An 18887-nucleotide genomic window follows, 5' to 3' on the forward strand; every position below is an offset into this window, starting at 1 on the left:
GCCCACCACCATGCATGGCTAATTTTTGTATTTTTATAGAGACGGGGTTTCACTATCTTGGCTGGGCTCGTCTTGAACTGCTGACCTCATGATCTACCCACCTCAGCCTCCCAAAATGCTGGGATTACGGGCGTGAGCTACGATCCCTGGCCATGAATTAGATTTTGAATATATTTTAAATATTCAAAATTTAAAATATTTTAATCATGAACATTCACAATTACATTGGAATGATTATGCTACTAGTTATTTCAGTGACCTTCCACAGATTTAATTTTCCCCAATACAGTCTTCTTCTTTTTGCTCCAAATAGAACTGGATTTTGAGGCTACAGAATATCAAGGAACTACCTATTTCATAATGTTACTTTGTTAATTGTAGCCATTACTTCTTAACATGTTTCTTTACTACCTGTGCTAATTAAGAACAGTGGATAATTAGCATTTTAAGCTGCTTTTCTCCCTTAGTGAGAATGATAAAATTTGATCTTCTGAATTCATGAATCATAATCTGTGTTCATAATTTGAGAATGGTTATGTGTTTAAGCTATTATTTAGTTTGTGTTGTTTCCTCTACCTTTGTCTCTTTAAACTATTGGTTACTTTTCTAAATTGATGTGATGGCCTCCCTGAAATTAAACATTTCTATTAGTGGCTTCCCTTTAATCTCATCCTTCTTAGATCAAATCTCCTTATATTTCCTGCCTATCTCTTTTTGCATTCCAAAGTTCAATTTTATTAAATCCCAAGGTCCAAGATTTTTTCTTTTGAGAATTTATCTCCAGTGTTTCTATGGAAATCAAAAAAGAAAATTAGGATAATTCAATGTCAAAATGTTACATGCATCTTTTGAGAAATTTATATTTTGTAGGTTGAAGGGCATGCTTTTTGGAGAGCATATTTTTGGAGGTGGAATGTAGTTATTTTAATAACCATGTCCTATATTATTTATAGCTTCCTGCCTGACACAGCTCACTTCAAGAAGTGCACAATGTCAGAACGTGGAATTAAATGGGCTTGTGAATATTGTACGTATGAAAACTGGCCATCTGCAATCAAGTGTACTATGTGTCGTGCCCAAAGACCTAGTGGAACAATTATCACAGAAGATCCATTTAAAAGTGGTTCAAGTGATGTTGGTAGAGATTGGGATCCTTCCAGCACCGAAGGAGGAAGTAGTCCTTTGATATGTCCAGACTCTAGTGCAAGACCAAGGGTTAAATCTTCGTATAGCATGGAAAATGCAAATAAGTGGTCATGCCACATGTGTACATATTTGAACTGGCCAAGAGCAATCAGATGTACCCAGTGCTTATCCCAACGTAGGACCAGGAGTCCTACAGAATCTCCTCAGTCCTCAGGATCTGGCTCAAGACCAGTTGCTTTTTCTGTTGATCCTTGTGAGGAATACAATGATAGAAATAAATTGAACACTAGGACACAGCACTGGACTTGCTCTGTTTGCACATACGAAAACTGGGCCAAGGCTAAAAGATGTGTTGTTTGTGATCACCCCAGACCTAATAACATTGAAGCAATAGAATTGGCAGAGACTGAAGAGGCTTCTTCAATAATAAATGAGCAAGACAGAGCTCGGTGGAGGGGAAGTTGCAGTAGTGGTAATAGCCAGAGGAGATCACCTCCTGCTACGAAGCGAGACTCTGAAGTGAAAATGGATTTTCAGAGGATTGAATTGGCTGGTGCTGTGGGCAGCAAGGAGGAACTTGAAGTAGACTTTAAAAAACTAAAGCAAATTAAAAACAGGATGAAAAAGACTGATTGGCTCTTCCTCAATGCTTGTGTGGGTAAGTTTCTGTATTCTGCATTTTTTGAATGGGATGGGAAAAGGTAGTAAAAATGATACGAAAACAGCTGGGTGTGCTGACACATGCTTGTATTTGTAGTCTTAGCCACTTGCTTGAGACCCAGAGTTTGAGGCTGTAGTATGCCATGATCGGTCTGTGAATAGTACCTGCACTCTAGCTTGGGCAACATAGTGAGACTGTCTCCATGCCCACAAAAAATATGTATGTGTGTGTGTGTGTGTGTGTGTGTGTGTATGTATGTGTGTGTGTGTGTGTATATATATATGTGTGCACAAAGTCACCAACATTTAATTCATTCAGCATGATAGCTGTACTTTCAAGTATACATACATAAAAATTTGTGTATCTCTGATCTTGTCATAACTTTGTACTAAGTTGCCCACAATTAATTGTGTTCATGTCTCTCCATTACTGGAGGCAGGGGAAACTTTTAAGTTAAAGCAAAGGTTTTACACATCAATGGTAAAATATATACCTGGACTTTAAAACTGCTACTCTGTTTATTGTAACAAGATGTAACTGAGGAACACCAGCTGCTGTTTCCAAGTATTTGTAAACAGTGTGAGCATCTTGTGATGATAGAAGCTTTAGTCAGATGTTAAAAATACCACAAAAATGTGTGACTCCAAGAAGTTGAACAAACATATTGACCTTGAAAATACTGGTGTTAATTTAACATGAATGTCATGTAGTAAATATTTGCAAACTTTATGGAACTGATTACATGTAGCCAGCTGATTCCATACTTCAAGTTATGGTTCGTAGGTAATACTGTTAAAGGACAGAGACATAGGAGAGCAGAGTTTTTTTTTCAGTTCTTGACCTTGTGAGTTAATTGTGATGTAATTCACAAAGGCAGTGACTTGAGTCTTCAGTATTTTTTTGAGTAGATTAGATGTTTGATTTTATTAAATTATTTGGATGGGCTGCTTACTTTGACGTTCAGTCTGATTACTAAGTTTAAACTTTGTGTGGAACAATAGCTAAGCCTTAACTATACCTTAGCTGTATGTTTTCCCTCAGTGCCAATTTCTTTTTTTTTAATCCCTCTGGGTCCAGCCCAAGAATATGGAAGTTTTAGGTGTATGAACCTGTGAGTCCTAAGAATTGATATCCAAGAAATTGTGAGTTTTAAAATTAATTTTTATGTATATTATATATATCATTCCCCACCCCCCCAAAGATGGGATCTCAGTCTGTCACCCAGGCTAGAGGGCAGGGATGCAGTCATGGCTCACTGCAGCCTCAACCTCCTGGGTTCGAGTGATCTGCCACCTCAGCCTCCCCAGTAGCTGGGACTCCCTATTAGCATGTACCACTATGCCCTGCTATTGTTTTTAATTATTATTTGTAAAGATGGCGGTCTCCCTATGTTGCCCAGGCTGGTCTTGAACTCTTGGGCTCAAGCGATCCTCCCACCTCAGTCTCCTAAAGTGTTGGGATTATAGGCATAATTTGCTGTGCCCAGCTGAAATCCTGAGTTTTCAATTTTAGCTTTGTTCTGGCAAAAAAGAATATTCCAGCAGACGAATCCTTCTGACCTCCAGATGTAGTAGGCACTTAGCAGCTCTTAGTTCTAGTTTCCTCCCATCCTGAGGATGAGGGATGAAAACACACCAAGCCATCTTCTGTCTGTGTTGTTCCATTTTATTCCACTAATTTTTCTGCTCCAAATTGAGGGCAACATATAGTATGATTGTCAGTTAAAAAAATTTAAATAGGAGATACAAAAGGGTTTTATTATTAGTTTCCTTACTGAGATCAAATTGATTTAACATAAAAATTCACTGTTTTGCAAGTGAACAACTCATTTGGCATTTAATGCATTCACATTGTGTAACCACTACCTCTGTGTTGTTCCAAAACATATTCATCATCCCAAAAGGTAACTGTATGCCCATTAAGCAGTTGCTGGTCCCTACCCCTACCCGTTAACCCTTGATAACTGCCAGTCTGCTTTTGGTGTCTGTGGATTTACCTATTCTGGATATTCATATAAATGGAATCTTTACATATCTATGAGCTTTTGTGTTGGGTGTGATTGTCTTTTAATTGCTTGTATGCCTTTGGAACACTCTTAAAATCTTTTTTTTTTTTTTGCAGGGAGTAGTGTACTATGAATACTTGGACTACAAGATGGTGTTATAGTACATGTAGGTTTATAGATGAAAATGAACTAGACTTCATTGTGACGGTTTTTAACCTCACAGTGAAGGTCAATAAACCGCGCTAAAGGTCATAGAATCCTTTAGGGATCAGGGCTTCACTTCAACCCCAGGTTGCTTCAAGTCAGTGGATCTCAGGATAAGAACACCTGATTTGAAATACTTTCTCTCCTTGAAACATACAAGTTAGATGAATCAACATGTTTGTCTTTATGACATTATTTCTTCTTGATCCTGCCTTTTTCTACATATTCTTACTTCTTTAGATGACTAGCCATCCTTGTACCTCTTTGCATTTTATTTTTTTGAGTCAGGGTTGCAAGGCTGGAGTGCAGTGGCACAGTCATGGCTCACTGCAGCCTTGACTTCCTAAGCTCAAATCATCCTCCCACCTCAGCCTCCTGAGTAGCTGGGACTATAGGCACATACCACCACGCCTGGCTAAGTTTTGTATTTTTTTTGTAGAGATAGGGTTTTACCTTGTTACCCAGGCTGATATCTTACTCCTGGGCTCAAGCGATCCACCCACCTCAGCCTCCCAGAGTGCCAGGATTACTGGGGTGAGCCACTGGGTCCCGCCCATCTCTTTGCATTTTAATCACTGACTTCAATTTAAAAGTGGAACAAGGCCAGGCACAGTGGCTCATTTCTGTTAATCCCAGCACTTTGGGAGATCAAGGCAGGTGGATCACCTGAGGTCGGGAGTTCGAGACCAGCTTGACCCAACATTAAGAAACCCGTCTCTACTGAAAATACAAAATAGTTGGGCGTGGTAGCGCATGCCTGTAGTTCCAGCTAGCTGGGAGGCTGAGGCACAAGAATCTCTTGAACCTGGGAGGTGGAGGTTGCAGTGAGCCAAGATCGCACCATTGCACTCCAGCCTGGGCGACAAGAGTGAAACTGTCTAAAAAAAGAAAAAAAAAAAAAAAAAAGGCCGAGCGCGGTGGCTCAAGCCTGTAATCCCAGCACTTTGGGAGGCCGAGACGGGTGGATCACGAGGTCAGGAGATCGAAACCATCCTGGCTAACACGGTGAAACCCTGTCTCTACTAAAAAATACAAAAAAACTAGCCGGGTGAGGTGGCGGGCGCCTGTAGTCCCAGCTACTCAGGAGGCTGAGGCAGGAGAATGGCGTGAACCCGGGAGGCGGAGCTTGCAGTGAGCTGAGATCCGGCCACAGCACTCCAGCCTGGGTGACAGAGCGAGACTCCGTCTCAAAAAAAAAAAAAAAAAAAAAAAAAAAGTGGAACAAAAACTTCTACCAATAGGACCGGTATTGGATTTGACCTTGTTTTATTTACAAAACGATTTGTCATTAAGTTGCTGTTTCTACCTGCAAAGTTTCTAGATTCTCAGGGCCAAGAGTTGATTGTATTTGGTTCTTGGTAATGTGGACTGTGTCTTTCCTATCAGCAGATTTTTTTTTACTGTTAACTGTACGATGTCATTCTGAACTGTTATACATAAGGTTATAATTATAGGCCTGTTTCTATGAGATAGCCATATTCTGATGTGTAAACATAACTGAAATATGTTAAATACTTTTTAAAAACTTGTTTACATTATGTTGGGTTAATTAAAAAAAAGGCTTGAGCAGTAAGACTAACAGAAGTTCATATGTACTCAAAATTAATCTTTACTTCCCTTTTCTGCCTGCCTTATGTTCCCCAGATTTCGTTAGATACAGTGTATTTTGGGTTGTTGATGTTAAGTGTTTTTTAAAAAATCCATCTCTACACTATATACACTGAGTATAAAATGTGAGACTTTTCCATTTCAAGTTGGAAAAAAATGTCAACCTCAGGTCAGCTTTAGAGCTGATAAACTAGGAATGAGGAAGATCCAGTTGTTGAGAGGGCAGATGTCAACTAAGGCATCAACAGTACTGAGCAAACATATTGACATAGCCATTGGGTGTAAGTTTCACATAAGTCAAATTATGTGGTGAGAGGATGTTGGGGACAGCTGTGCCAAAACCCGACATCTGTAGTGGAACCTGAGGTTGAGAATCAGGGTGGTAAAGGTAGAGGTGTGAATGTAAATGTACAGTTGCCTCTGGAATGTCTGCAGTTGGTGCTAGATGTTTTTAGGGACATCAGGTTTTTAGGGCAGTCATGTCAGCACTCACCATAGACTGCTTTTCTCACTGGGTAGACAACAATGTATCTAGAGAATAGAGCAACACTACCTAATGCCCTGCTTTTATTCTGCTATTGTATTGAATCAGTTGCCTTATGAAATTGTACTTCAATTTGTGTACATAGCTATGTCCTTTTTTTTTTTTTTGAGACAGAGTCTTGCTCTGTCACCCAGGTTGGAGTGCAGTGGCCGGATCTCAGCTCACTGCAAGCTCCGCCTCCCGGGTTCACGCCATTCTCCTGCCTCAGCCTCCCGAGTAGCTGGGACTGCAGGCGCCCGCCACAGCGCCCGGCTAGTTTGTTGTATTTTTTTAGTAGAGACGGGGTTTCACCGTGTTAGCCAGGATGGTCTCGATCTCCTGACCTCGTGATCCGCCCGTCTCAGCCTCCCAAAGTGCTGGGATTACAGGCTTGAGCCACCGCGCCCGGCCCCAGCTATGTCCTTAAAAAGACACAGGGTTAGATAAAAATACCATATTAAATCTGTGCTATAACTTGTATTCCTGAACCCTAGACTCATATATCCAGCTGCCTATTCAGCATCTTTCCTGGAGTGTTTAATAACTCAAGCTCATTTCAAGCTCAGTGATGCTAAAACAGAACTGGTCTGTCTTTCAAATCTATTTTTTCCCAGGCTCTCATCATGGTTGATGGCAAATTTCTCATTCCATTGCTTGTGCCAAAAGCCTTGGCCCTCCTTGATTCTTCTTTCTCTTATGCCCCACTCCTATTTCTCAGAAGATCCATTGGCTCTACCTTCAAAATATATCTGGACTCTGACCACTTCTCACTATTCTTGTCCAAACCATGATCCCCCCTTGCCTTTGCCCTCCTTACAGTCTGCTGTCGTCAAAGGAGCTAACTCTGCTCAGAACTCTCTAGTGATCACCTGTTTTACTTGGATTAAATAATAGCCAGAGTCCCTCAAAAAACTCTACAAGGCCATCTACATGCTCTGTATTGCACACTTCAGCTTCCTTCCATATACTTTTGACCCTTGAACAACACAGGTCTGAACTGTGCAGGTTCACTTATACATAAGTTTTCTACCAGCTCAGCCACCCCTGAGACAGCAAGAACAACCCCTTTTCTTCCTCCTCCTCCTCAGCCTACTCAAGGTGAAGACGACGATGATGAAGTCCTTTATGATGAGCCACTTTGACTTAATGAGTTAGTAAATGTATTTTCTCTTCCTTATGATTTTCTTAATAACATTTTGTTTTCTCTCATGTATTACAAGAATATGGTGTATAATACATATACAAATATGTGTTATTTGATCGTTTATGCTATTAGTAAGGCTTCCGGTCAACAGCAGGCTATCAGTAGTTTTGGGGGAGTTAAAAGTTATACATGGATATGCTACTGTGTGGAAGGTTGGTTCCCCCTAATCCCCATGTTGTTCAAGGGCCAAAAATATGTTATCTCTGAACTAATCTGTTTTCCACCTTTTCCATTTCATTCCAGCCACTCTTGCCACTTTTTTTTTTTTTTTTTCTATGAACAAGCCCTCAAGCCTTTTACTTGCTGTTTCCTCTGCCTGGATTGCTCTCCACCTTCACTTTTCTCAAGTATTGCCTTCTCAGTGAGGTCCTCTATGAGTGCTGTATCCAAAACTTCATCTCTGTCCATTATCCCTCCCCACAGCGTTAATTTTCTTCATAACACTTCTAATATGCTTAATCATCTCGTTTATGATTTCTCTCTCTCTCCTCTAGAATTTAAGCTTCCTGAGGGCCAGTAATTTTATCTGTTTTGTTCAAAACTGTATCTTAGCATGTAGAACAGTGCCTGCTACAGACATACTGGGCACTCAGGTATTTTTATATCAATGAACGAATGAATATTTTTGGGAACTGGGGTCTGGACAAACTTTTATCCTACTCCTCCTATGAATTTCTAGATTCTTTGCCTGCTTCCTAGCTCTCTGTGTTTTTCAGTAGTTGGGACTTAACCCAGGAGAGCCAGTTTTACTTCTCACTGGTTGTCAGGAAGACTGAGGTATGTAGTGGGTATGAAAGGGTCTTACAGGAAAGGGTATAGAGGCTTCAGGGTATAGAGGCTAATCACCAGGCAGTCTATGGATATGAAAAGTCTAAAGTCAGGTTTATGTTTAATTTCTCTACCTTCCTACTTTCACTCATGGCAATATTTTTTTTTTAAAAAAAATCATTCTATGTGTTTGCTGTAACTATCAAATGAGATTTTTTCCTTGAAATATTTTATTCAGTTGTCATTGGACCTACTGCTTCCTAGCTGGCATTTTATCTCACTTCCTAGACAATAGCTGCATCTTTCTTAAGTTTAGGAGCTGAGATTTGGTTGGGGCTGTTGAAGGTATGGGGGAAAAAGTCAAACTTAAGTAACAAGTTCACATTGAAACTGTATATATGTATATACATGTATTCACACGTATATATACTCATATGTACATATATACATATATATACACATATGGACTTATATACACACACACACAGATTTTTTTTTTTTTGAGACAGGGTCTTGTTCTGTCACCCACGCTGGAGTGCAGTGGTGTGATCACAGCTCACTGCAGCCTTGACCTCCTGGGCTCAAGCAATCCTCCCACCTCAGCTTCCCTAGTAGTTGGGAGTACCTAGGTGTATGCCACCATGCCCCGCTAATTTTAAAAATGGTTTGTAGAGATGGAGTCTCCCTGTGTTGCCCAGGCTGGTTTCAGACTCCTGGACTCAAGTACTGGGACTACAGTTGTGAGCCACCACCTGGTGTGAAACTGGAATTTTTATGCTGAAATACTCAGTTGTCCAAAGCAGTGGTGTGAACAGCTTTCACTATAGGGAATATGTGAATCAGTAATGCCTCCCGGTGCTCCAAAGTTTTGGGGTGACCTGAAGTGCACGTGCAGTGGTGTTCCCTGTTGAGAATCACTGACTTATGAACCGAACCAGAATCTCTTCTTTATCAAGTAGCAGGCTGAAGTGGCATCATGAGGATTATAATTCTGATGGTTTCTGAGCAAAATTTGTCCCACTTTCAGAATTTTGACATGTCTATACAGACTTAGATGATATTTATTTATTTATTTATTTATTTATTTATTTATTTGAGACAGAGTCTCGCTCTGTTGCCCAGGCTGGAGTGCAGTGGGGCATCTCAGCTCACTGCAAGCTCCGTCTCCCAGGTTCACACCATTCTCCTGCCTCAGCCTCCCCAGTAGCTGGGACTACAGGCGCCTGCCACCACTCCTGGCTAATTTTTTTTTGTATTTTTAGTAATAAATAAAAGCAAAAAAATGAAAACACACTATTGATGACATAAGTTATAGTGTCCAAATTTGCGTTTTTAACTTGCCCGTTGACTTCCTTATAGGTTTATCTCCCTCTACGCCCTCTTGGGGCTTTTTGGGTGATTTACATGACCGATAGAGTGGCAGGCAGGATAATGTCCACATCCCACCTCCCCGTGCCTACATCCCAGTCCCCAGGATTTGTGAGTAGGCCACCTTACGTGGCAGTAGAGGTTTTACAGAAGTGATTAAAGATTTCTTAAATGGCAGGGTTATCTGGGTAGGTGGTGTAATCACAAGCGTCCTTGTAAATCACAGGGAGACAGGAGAGAAGATTATAGATGGGACCATGAGAAGAGAAGTGGATGCTTGGGAGAGTTGCAGGGCCATGAGGCAAGGAATGTCAGCAGCCTCTAAGAGAAAAGGCGGGGCTTTTCTGGAGCCTCATGAAGGAGCACAGCCCTGCCAACACCTTGATTTTAGCTCAGTGAGAGCCTTGCTGAACTTCTGACCTCCTGAACTGTAAGACAGAAAGTTTGTTATTTTAAGTCACTAAGGTTGTAATCGTTTGTTAGAGCAGCAATAAGAAATTAATACAAATAGCTTTTTTTTAAAAAACAAATAATAGCTTTTTTTTTTGAGATGGAGTTTTCGCTCTTGTTGCCTAGGCTGGAGTGTAATGGCGTGGTCTTGGGTCACTGCGGCTTCTGCCTCCTGAGTTCAAGAGATTCTCCTGCCTCAGCCTCCCAGGTAGCTGGGATTACAGGCGCCCACCAATGTTCCCAGCTACTTTTTGTATTTTTAGTAGAGACGGGTTTCACCATGTTGGCCAGGCTAGTCTCGAACTCTAACCTCAGGTCATCTGCCCACCTTGACCTCCCAAAGTGCTGGGATTACAGGTGTGAGCCACTGCGCCCAGCCCTAAACAAATAGTATTTTATTTATTATTTTATTTTGAGATGGAGTCTTGCTCTGTCACCCGGCCTGGAGTGCAGTGGCATGATCTTGGCTCACTGCAACCTGTGCCTCCCGGGTTCAAGCAATTCTCCTGTCTCAGCCACCCAAGTAACTGGGATTATAGGTGCACACTATTGTGCCTGGCTAATTTTTGTGTTTTTTTGTTTTAGTAGAGACGGAGTTTCACCATGTTGGCCAGGCTGATCTCAAATTCCTGACCTTACCTCCCGCCTTGGCCTCCCAAAGTGCTGGGATTACAGGTGTGAGCCACTGTGCCCGGCCAGCAAATAATACCTTAATTTGACAATTTCAGAAATTTTACTTAATTTTCACCAGTTCCTAGAGGAGGTCAGAGGCATTGTTAATAATGAAATAAGTTGAGTTACAGAGGGGCTGACTAGTATGGGAAGTAGCTGTCCTTTCCAAGACACAAATAGTAACGGTGTTTCTTTCTACTAGATATGGTTGAGGGTTAATACTGGAGCTTTTTTTTTTTTTTTTGAGATGGAGTCTCACTCTGTCTCCCAGGCTGGAGTGCAGTAGCGCGATCTTGGCTCACTGCAAGCTCCGCCTCCTGGGTTCACGCCATTCTCCTGCCTCAGCCTCCCGAGTAGCTGGGACTACAGGTGCCCGCCACCATACCCGGCTAATTTTTTTTTTTTGTATTTTTAGTAAAGACGGGGTTTCACCGAGTTAGCCAGGATGGTCTCGATCTCCTGACCTTGTGATCCGCCCGCCTCGGCCTCCCAAAGTGCTGGGGTTACAGGCGTGAGCCACTGCGCCCGGCCATTACTGGAGCTTTTGAATTATGTTTGATGCCTGGGAATATTAATGTTTTCAGCCCTGGCTTTTTTCTTTTCTCTCCCCTCCCCTCCCCTCCCCTGTCCTCCCCTGTCCTTCCCTGTCCTCCCCTGTCCTCTCTTTTCTTCTCTTCGACGGAGTCTTACTCTGTCACCCAGGCTGGAGTGCAGTAGCGCTATCTTGGCTCATTGCAAGCTCCACCTCCCAGGTTCACGCCATTCTCCCGCCTCAGCCTCCGGAGTAGCTGGGACTACAGGCGCCCGCCACCACGCCCAACTAATTTTTTTGTATTTTTAGTAGAGACGGGGTTTCACCGCTTTAGCCAAGATGGTCTCATTCTTCTGACCTCGTGATCCGCCTGCTTCGGCCTCCCAAAGTGCTGGGATTACAGGCGTGAGCCACCGCTCCCGACAGCCCTGCTTTTTTTCAAGTCAGTGAAATAAATATGCCTGTATGAAGCTGATTGCTGTGGCCCAGGGTGATCTGCTACTTGCTAATATTTTACAGCATTCCATAATTAGGTCACATTGTTTGGACTTTACTTTTTGTGTGCGGTGTTTCTGTAGTGTGTGTTCTGTTTGTTCTGCTCATTTGGCCTGTTTTTGGTTTGGTATACCAAAGCTGTTTGGACAGTCTTTCAGTGTTTAGAACTTTTCCTGTTCTATGGATTACTTTGCAGTCGTTATTCTGTGTTGGTAGCTCAGTTGCAGATTTGTGATCTAATATGTCATTTTTTGAGATCATCATCTGCGAGTTTAGAGAGGAAGCTGGTGAAGTTGTTCACAGTTATGGCTACTTTTTAAGTGCTGGGTTATGAACTTTGATTGTATACTGATGCCAAACTAGTGTTGTACTGAAAGATAACCTTCTGATTTTGGTGTCCTTTTTTTTTTTTCTTTTGCCTTTCTTTTCTTTTTTTTCTGGAGACAGGATTTTGCTCTGTTACCCAGGCTGGAGTGCAGTGGCATTGATCACAGCTCACTGCAGCCTTGAATGCCCAGGCTCAAGTGATTCTCCCACTTTCAGCCTCCCGAGTAGCTGGTACCAGAAGCATGCACCACCATGCCCAGCTAATTCCTGGAATTTTTTTTTTTTTTTGTAGAGGCAGGGTTTCACCATGTTGCCCAGGCTTTTCTCAAACTCCTGGGGTCAAGTGATCGGCCTGATTCAGCCTCCCAAAGTGCTGGGATTACGGGCATAAGCCACGTGCCTCGCCCTTTTTTTTCTTAATACATTGTTTTACATATGAATAGAGGGCAGAACCAGTAAACAGGTCTTGCATCATATTAATAGTTTTGAACATTTAAAACTAATTGCCCTTTTATTAAAGACAACAACACAAAAATGGTTTGAGTTAAAAATGGTACATTAAAAGTTTTTTTTTTTTTTTTTTTTTTTTGAAACGTGGTCTTGCTCTGTTGCCCAGGATGGAGTGTAGTTGTGTAACCTCAGCTCACTGCAACCTTTACCTTCTGGGTTCACACGATCCTCCTGCCTCAGCTTCCCTAGTAGCTGGGATTACAGGCATGCGCCACCATGCCCGGCTAATTTTTGTATTTTTAGTAGAGAAGACGGGGTTTCACCACGTTGGCCAGGTTGGTCTCGAACTCCTGACCTCAGGTGATGAGCCCACCTTGGCCTCCCAAAGTGCTGGGATTACAGGCGTGAGTCACAGTACCTGGCCCCTTTTTTCTTAATACATTGTTTTTCATGTGAATGGAGGCAGAACCACCAGTAAACAGGTCTTGCATCTTAATAATAGTTTTAAACACTTAACACCATCTAATTGGCTGGGCTTAAACATTTAAAACCATCTAATTGGCCAGGAACAGTGGCTCACGCCTGTAATCCCAGCACTTTGGGAGGCTGAGGTGGGCAGATCACGAGGTCAGGACATTGAGACCATCCTGGCTAACACAGTGAAACCCCGTCTCTACTAAAAATACAAAAAATTAGCCAGGCGTGGTGGTGGGTGCCTATAGTCCCAGCTACTCGGGAGGCTGAGGCAGGAGAATGGCGTGAATCCGGGAGGCGGAGGTTACAGTGAGCTGAGATCGTGCCACTGCAGTCCAGCCTGGGCAACAGAGACTCTGTCTCAAAACAAACAAAAACCATCTAATTGTCCTTTTATTAAAGACAACACAAAAATGGTTCGAGTTAAAAATGTGAAAAGGTTTTTTTGTTTTTTTTTTGTTTGTTTTTGTTTGTTTTGTTTTTGTCTTTTTTTGTTTTGAAATAGGGTTTTAACTCTATTGCCCAGGCTGGAGTGCACTGGTGTAATCTCAGCTCACTGCAACCTCCATCTCTTGGATTCAAGTGATCCTCCTGGTGAGCCACCATGCCTGGACACATTAAAAGCTTTTAATAGGATCCAAAATGTATACAGACTTCTGTAGCAATTTTTGGTCTGCATGCATAAAAGGAAAGTGAGTGCTAGAATACTGGCAATGCCTTGTATGTCCTTGGCTAACTTTGCGTGATACTCTTAAGTGTGATGGGTGTGTAGCTATAAAAACTGCAATCATTTCACTCCACATTCTTGATTGTGGGTTTACTTCCTATCCAAGGTAGTTCATGTAGGTAATAAGAGTTATTTTTAGCACCATGAAAGAAGTATTATCTTCAGGTAGTTTTTGGTTTTCAAGTTTTTAAGGATTTCCTGTTTTGATTTTGGAACAGTGGATATAAAATAACATTTTATGTCATGATTTTTAAGTGAATTGTGAGAATTTCCAGCAACATAAAATATTCTAATCTGTAGGGAACACACATGCCTGTGCGCACACACACACTTTTCACCTCTTTCCTTTCCACTATTAAATGATGCTGGCCAGTTTGGTCTGGGATTTGAAAGTACTTCCTGACACCTGTGATAAAAAGAAAACTTCCAGGAATGAGTGTCTCTATTAAGGCAAATGGATGGTGATGGCAGAAATAAAGCCCCAGTATTCTCTTCGTTGCCTTTAGTATGTCTGAGACATAATTCTCGACTTTCAGAAATGATTGATTACACAGGGTTGCCAACCAGTAATGTGCCTTTTTATGCTGAGAAAGGGACTATGTCACGTGATTCTTGATTATGTGATACATTTGAATATGCACCATTGATTTAGTAACGGCTTTCATTTAAAAAACAAAGTACTATATTAAGTGAACACATTGAATTATGAAATCCAGATGTATCCTTTAAATATCAAGTATAAAAGTATGTGTTTTGCCTCTAGAGAATTGTTGGGATCTAAACTAACTTTAAAAAGTTGCATTAAACTGGGCACATGGTTAAAAAATACCCAGGCAGCACAGAAATGCAAATATAAATAAATGCAGTAGTTTCTTCTTCTCTCTACCTCCAGTCCTGCTGTGCTTAGACAACCACTATTTTCCCTGTCATTCTTTTATTTTATTTTTATTTATTTTTATGTTTTTGAGATGGAGTCTTGCTCTGTCGCCCAGGCTAGAGTGCAGTGGTGCGATCTTGGCTCAGTGCAACTTCTGCCTCCCAGGCTCCAGCGATTCTTGTGCCTCAACCTCCCAAGTAGCTGGGACTGTAGGCAAACTCGCCACCATGCCTAGCTAATATTTGTGTTTTTTAGTAGAGACGGGGTTTCACCATGTTGGCCAGGCTGGTCTCGAACTCCTGACCTCAAGTGAGCCACCTGCCTTGGCATCCCAAGGTGCTTGGATTACAGGCATGAACCACCATGCCTGGCCCCTGTCATTATTTTATAATGAGAAATTTCAAAACCTGTATAAAGGTTACAAGTGTAATATATTGAGCACCATATGCCTTTGACCAAGATTTTCCAGTTAGTTCTTTGCTATATTTGGTGTCTCTGTCTGTATGTCTTTCTTGTGTGTGTTCTCTGAACTGTTTGAGTTAGCTGAAGACATCATGACACTTGGCATGTGTTTCCTAAGAACAAGAACTTTTTTTCCTATATAACCACACAGTATAGTTATCCAAGAAATTTAATACTGAAAGTTTATATTTAGTTTCACCAATAGTTTCAATAATTGCTGTTGCCCCACCTTGTTCAGTTAAGGGTTATACATTGTGTGTAGTTTTGTCTCTTCAGTCTTCTCTAATCTAGAACAGCGCCTGTGTTTTTTTTTTTTTTTAATTTTTTAAAAATTTACTCTTTCATGATTGACATTTTTGAAGATTCCACTTTTGCAGAATGATCTTCAGTTTAGGTTTGTGGATTTCCTTATGATTAGATTCAGTTTAAACATTTATCTTTTTTAGAGGAGGGAGGAATACTATCTAGGTGATATTATTTGAGGCAGCAGCTCTGATATCTCAGAATAATGTCCTTGTATCATTGTTCCTTTTTTTTTTTGCAATTTATTTTGAGGTAAAATATACATAAGATAAAATTTATACCATTTTACTCATTAAGTGTATATCAGTAGCATTAGGTACATTCTTATTGTTGTGTAACTATTTTTACCATTCTCTCTAGAGCTTTTTTACATCTTGGAAAACTGAAACTGTGTATCCATTAAATAGCTCCATTCTCCCTTCCTCCAGCCCCTAACAATCATTATTCTACTTTCTGTCAATGAATTTGACTGCCCTAATAACCTCATGAATGGAGTCATACAGTATCTGTCCTTTTGCTTATTTCACTTAGCATAATGTCTTTAAGGTTCATCCATGTTGTGATCTGTGTCAGAATTTCCTTCCCTTTATTTTTTTTTCGAGAGGAAGTTTCGCTCTGTCACCCAGGCCAAAGTGCTGTGGTGCAGTCTGTGCTTGCTGCAACCTCTGCCTCCCAGGTTCAAGGGATTCTCCTGCCTCAGCCTCCCAAGTAGCTGGGACTGTAGGCGTGTGTGCCACCATGTGTGTCTAATTTTTGTATTTTTAGTCGAGTCGGGGTTTTGGCATGTTGGCGAGGCTGGTTTCGAACTTCTGAGCTCAAGTGATCCACCCGCCTCAGCCTTCCAAAGTGTTGGGATTATAGGCGTGAGCCACTGCCCCGGCCAGAATTTTCTTCCTTTTTAAGACTGAATAATATTTCATTGTATGCGTATACCACATTTTGTTTATCTTTTCCTCAGTTGATGAAAATATATTATTTCTTTTTCATCAAATTTAGACATTTGTACTGACTTCTTGTAACGATCTTTGAGAGTTTAGTTCATTTTTGAATAATAAAGGCAGACTACTTGAGACTAGCATGTGCAACATGGCGGGACCTCTTCTGTATTAAAAATAAAAAACTTAGCTGGGTGTGGTGGCGGGGTGCCTGCAGTCCCAGATATGTGAGGCTGAGGTGGGAGGATTGCTTGAGGCAAGAGTTTGATGCTGCAGTGAGCTATGATCATGTCAGTGCCTTCTAGTCTAAACGACAGAGCAAGACTCCATCTCAAAGAAACACAGACTATATGCATTGTAGACCATTTCAGAGATAAGAAAAGCTATGAAAAAATAAAAAGTTTGTAATCTCACTGCCTAGAGGAAGCCTGTCAGATTTTTTTTGTGTATTTTCAATCTTACTTTTTTTGCATTTATTTACTTTTACATAGTTGAGATTATATTGTATATCCTTTTTCATTGAACTTTATATTTTGAATCAACATGTACCTTTTAAAAATGTGTGATATGACATTGAATTGCTGCGCCTTAAATTAACCTGTTCTTTATTAGCAGCACTTTGGGAGTCCCTGTGGAGCTGTCTTTCCTGATGTTTGTTATTAAGAATGGCATGCTGTCTCATTTTATTAATCATTTGTATTTTTTTCTGTGAGTAGTTGATTCATGTCTTTTGTTCACTTTATTTGGTGATTTTATCAAGTTACATGAAATCTATATGAAAAATACACATCTTAAAAATATGTACCAGTCCCAGTCTGGGCAACAGAAAAACATTTTTGACCTTGGCCTCCCCAAAGTGCTGGGATTACAGGGGTGAGCCATGGCGTGTGGCCTCAGTTACTTTGCAAAATTGTCTTCGTTTTTACCTTTTGTTTGTTTGTTCATTCATGCATTCAGGTACTTACCGAGTGTGCTCCCAAGCACTTTGAAAGAAGTCATGGCTCTCAAAGAGTTTATGGGGCAAATAGAATTTAGCAAGCCAGGATAGCTCAGCAGAGGAAGTATAGGGTCCTAGAAGGAGCATATAACTTAATCGCATTAGGAGATTTGGAGAGGACTTTTGGTGACATCTAAGCTGAAACTTGAAAGAGAAGAAGGAAGAGTGTTTCTGTTAGTGGGAATTGTATGTGTTAAAAATCCAGGGTCAAGAGACCAAGGCACGTCCAGTAACCTGAGAGAAGTCAGTTGGTTGGAGTGTAGAATGAGGACTGTGAGAGAGAACCTGTAGGGAATTCCTTAACCTGGTTAAGGAATTTAGCTGTTAGCCTAAGGGCAGTGGTAAACTTCCCCCCCCCCCCCCCCCCCCCGAGATGAGATCTCACTTTGTCACCCAGGCTGGATGGAGTGCAGTGACATGATCACAGCTCACTGCAGCCTCAACCTTCTTCGGCTCAAGGGATCCTCTCACCTCAGCCTCCCAAGTAGCTGGGACTACAGGTGCATGCCAGCACACCTGGCTTATTCTTTAAATTTTTTGTAGCGATTGGGTTTCTCCCAGGCTAGTCTTGAACTGCTGAGTTCAAGCAGTCTGCCCTCCTTGGGCTCCCAAAGTGCTGGGATTGCAGGTGTGAGCTGCCACGCCCAACCTAGTGGTAAACTTTTGAAAAGGGAGTGCCTTAATTAAATTTGTAGTCTAAGAAGACCACACTCACCCTAGTGTAGAGAATAGATTGGGAGGGAGCAACACTTGAGATGGCAGACCAGTAGAGTAAATGATAGCAACTTAGGTACAGTCATGTATAGCTGGGGTAGAGTCAGTGGAGATGGGGAAAGGGAGATTTATTTGAAAAAGACTTAAGTAGAATTGACAAAACCTAGAAGAAGTGATACTGGGCTGAGATGAGAAGGAGGTTAGAAGGCCAGATTTTTGGTTTGGACATCTGGGTTGGCTAACAGTATCATTTTTCCTGGACATAGGAGAGAGAAAGTTTAGGTTTTTTTTTTTTAGAGGTTTTGTGGTGAGGATGCTTGATGGATTATTGGATACATGGATCTGAAACTTTTGGGGATGTGTGCTTGTGGGGCTATTAGTGTTTACCGAAGCCGTGAAGTTCCTTTTTCAGTGGCAAATTATGGAAACTTTCTTGTTTAGCGTTTCTGGTTGGAGACCTTAATATTGACTGGGTTACTTTTGAACATTTCTTGATTTTCTGTCTTCATTCTGTTTACTTTTGTCTAGAAGAATTAAATGTATATAATATGAACAGTATAAAGTTATAATAAATTATGAAAGTTTTTCCTTTTATCCTTTCTTCCTTGCCCCTACTTCGTTTTTTGTTTTTTTTTTTTTTTTAACAGAGACAGGGTCTCACTCTTGTTACCCAGGTTGGAGTGCAGTGGCATGATCATGGCTCATTGCAGCCTCGAATTCCTGGGCTCAGGTGATCCTCCCAAGTAGCTAGGACTACAGGCATGCATCACTATACCTGACTAATTTAAAAAATTTTTTTGTAAAGATGAGATCTTACCATATTGCTGAGGTCAGGCTGGTCTTCAAATTCTGGCTCTAAGTGATTCTCCTGCCTTGGCCTCCCAAAGTGCTGAGATTATAGGTGTGAACCACTGCACCCAGCCTCCCATTTCCACTTTTAAAATGTTCACTTACCCTCTAGTAAAAAAAGGTGGGCTAGACTAGT

At 41.2% G+C, this 18887-nt stretch overlaps 1 protein-coding gene across 4 annotated transcripts in view; it reads left to right on the forward strand.

Annotated features, from left to right (window-relative positions):
* Window positions 1–18887, forward strand: part of ZRANB1 (zinc finger RANBP2-type containing 1) — a 71385-nt gene that overhangs the window by 24666 nt on the left and 27832 nt on the right. For 3 of the 4 annotated variants that reach the window (XM_015148410.3, XM_015148412.3, XM_077947864.1), the window contains one exon: window positions 954–1804. The exons of the other annotated variant lie outside the window; for it this stretch is intronic. In XM_015148410.3, the coding sequence (XP_015003896.1) occupies window positions 954–1804 (851 nt within the window). The remainder of the gene's footprint in view (window positions 1–953; window positions 1805–18887) is intronic. 4 annotated transcript variants of the gene reach the window in all.

The sequence above is a fragment of the Macaca mulatta genome, chromosome 9 (genome assembly GCF_049350105.2).
Source record: "Macaca mulatta isolate MMU2019108-1 chromosome 9, T2T-MMU8v2.0, whole genome shotgun sequence".
Taxonomy (NCBI): domain Eukaryota; kingdom Metazoa; phylum Chordata; class Mammalia; order Primates; family Cercopithecidae; genus Macaca; species Macaca mulatta.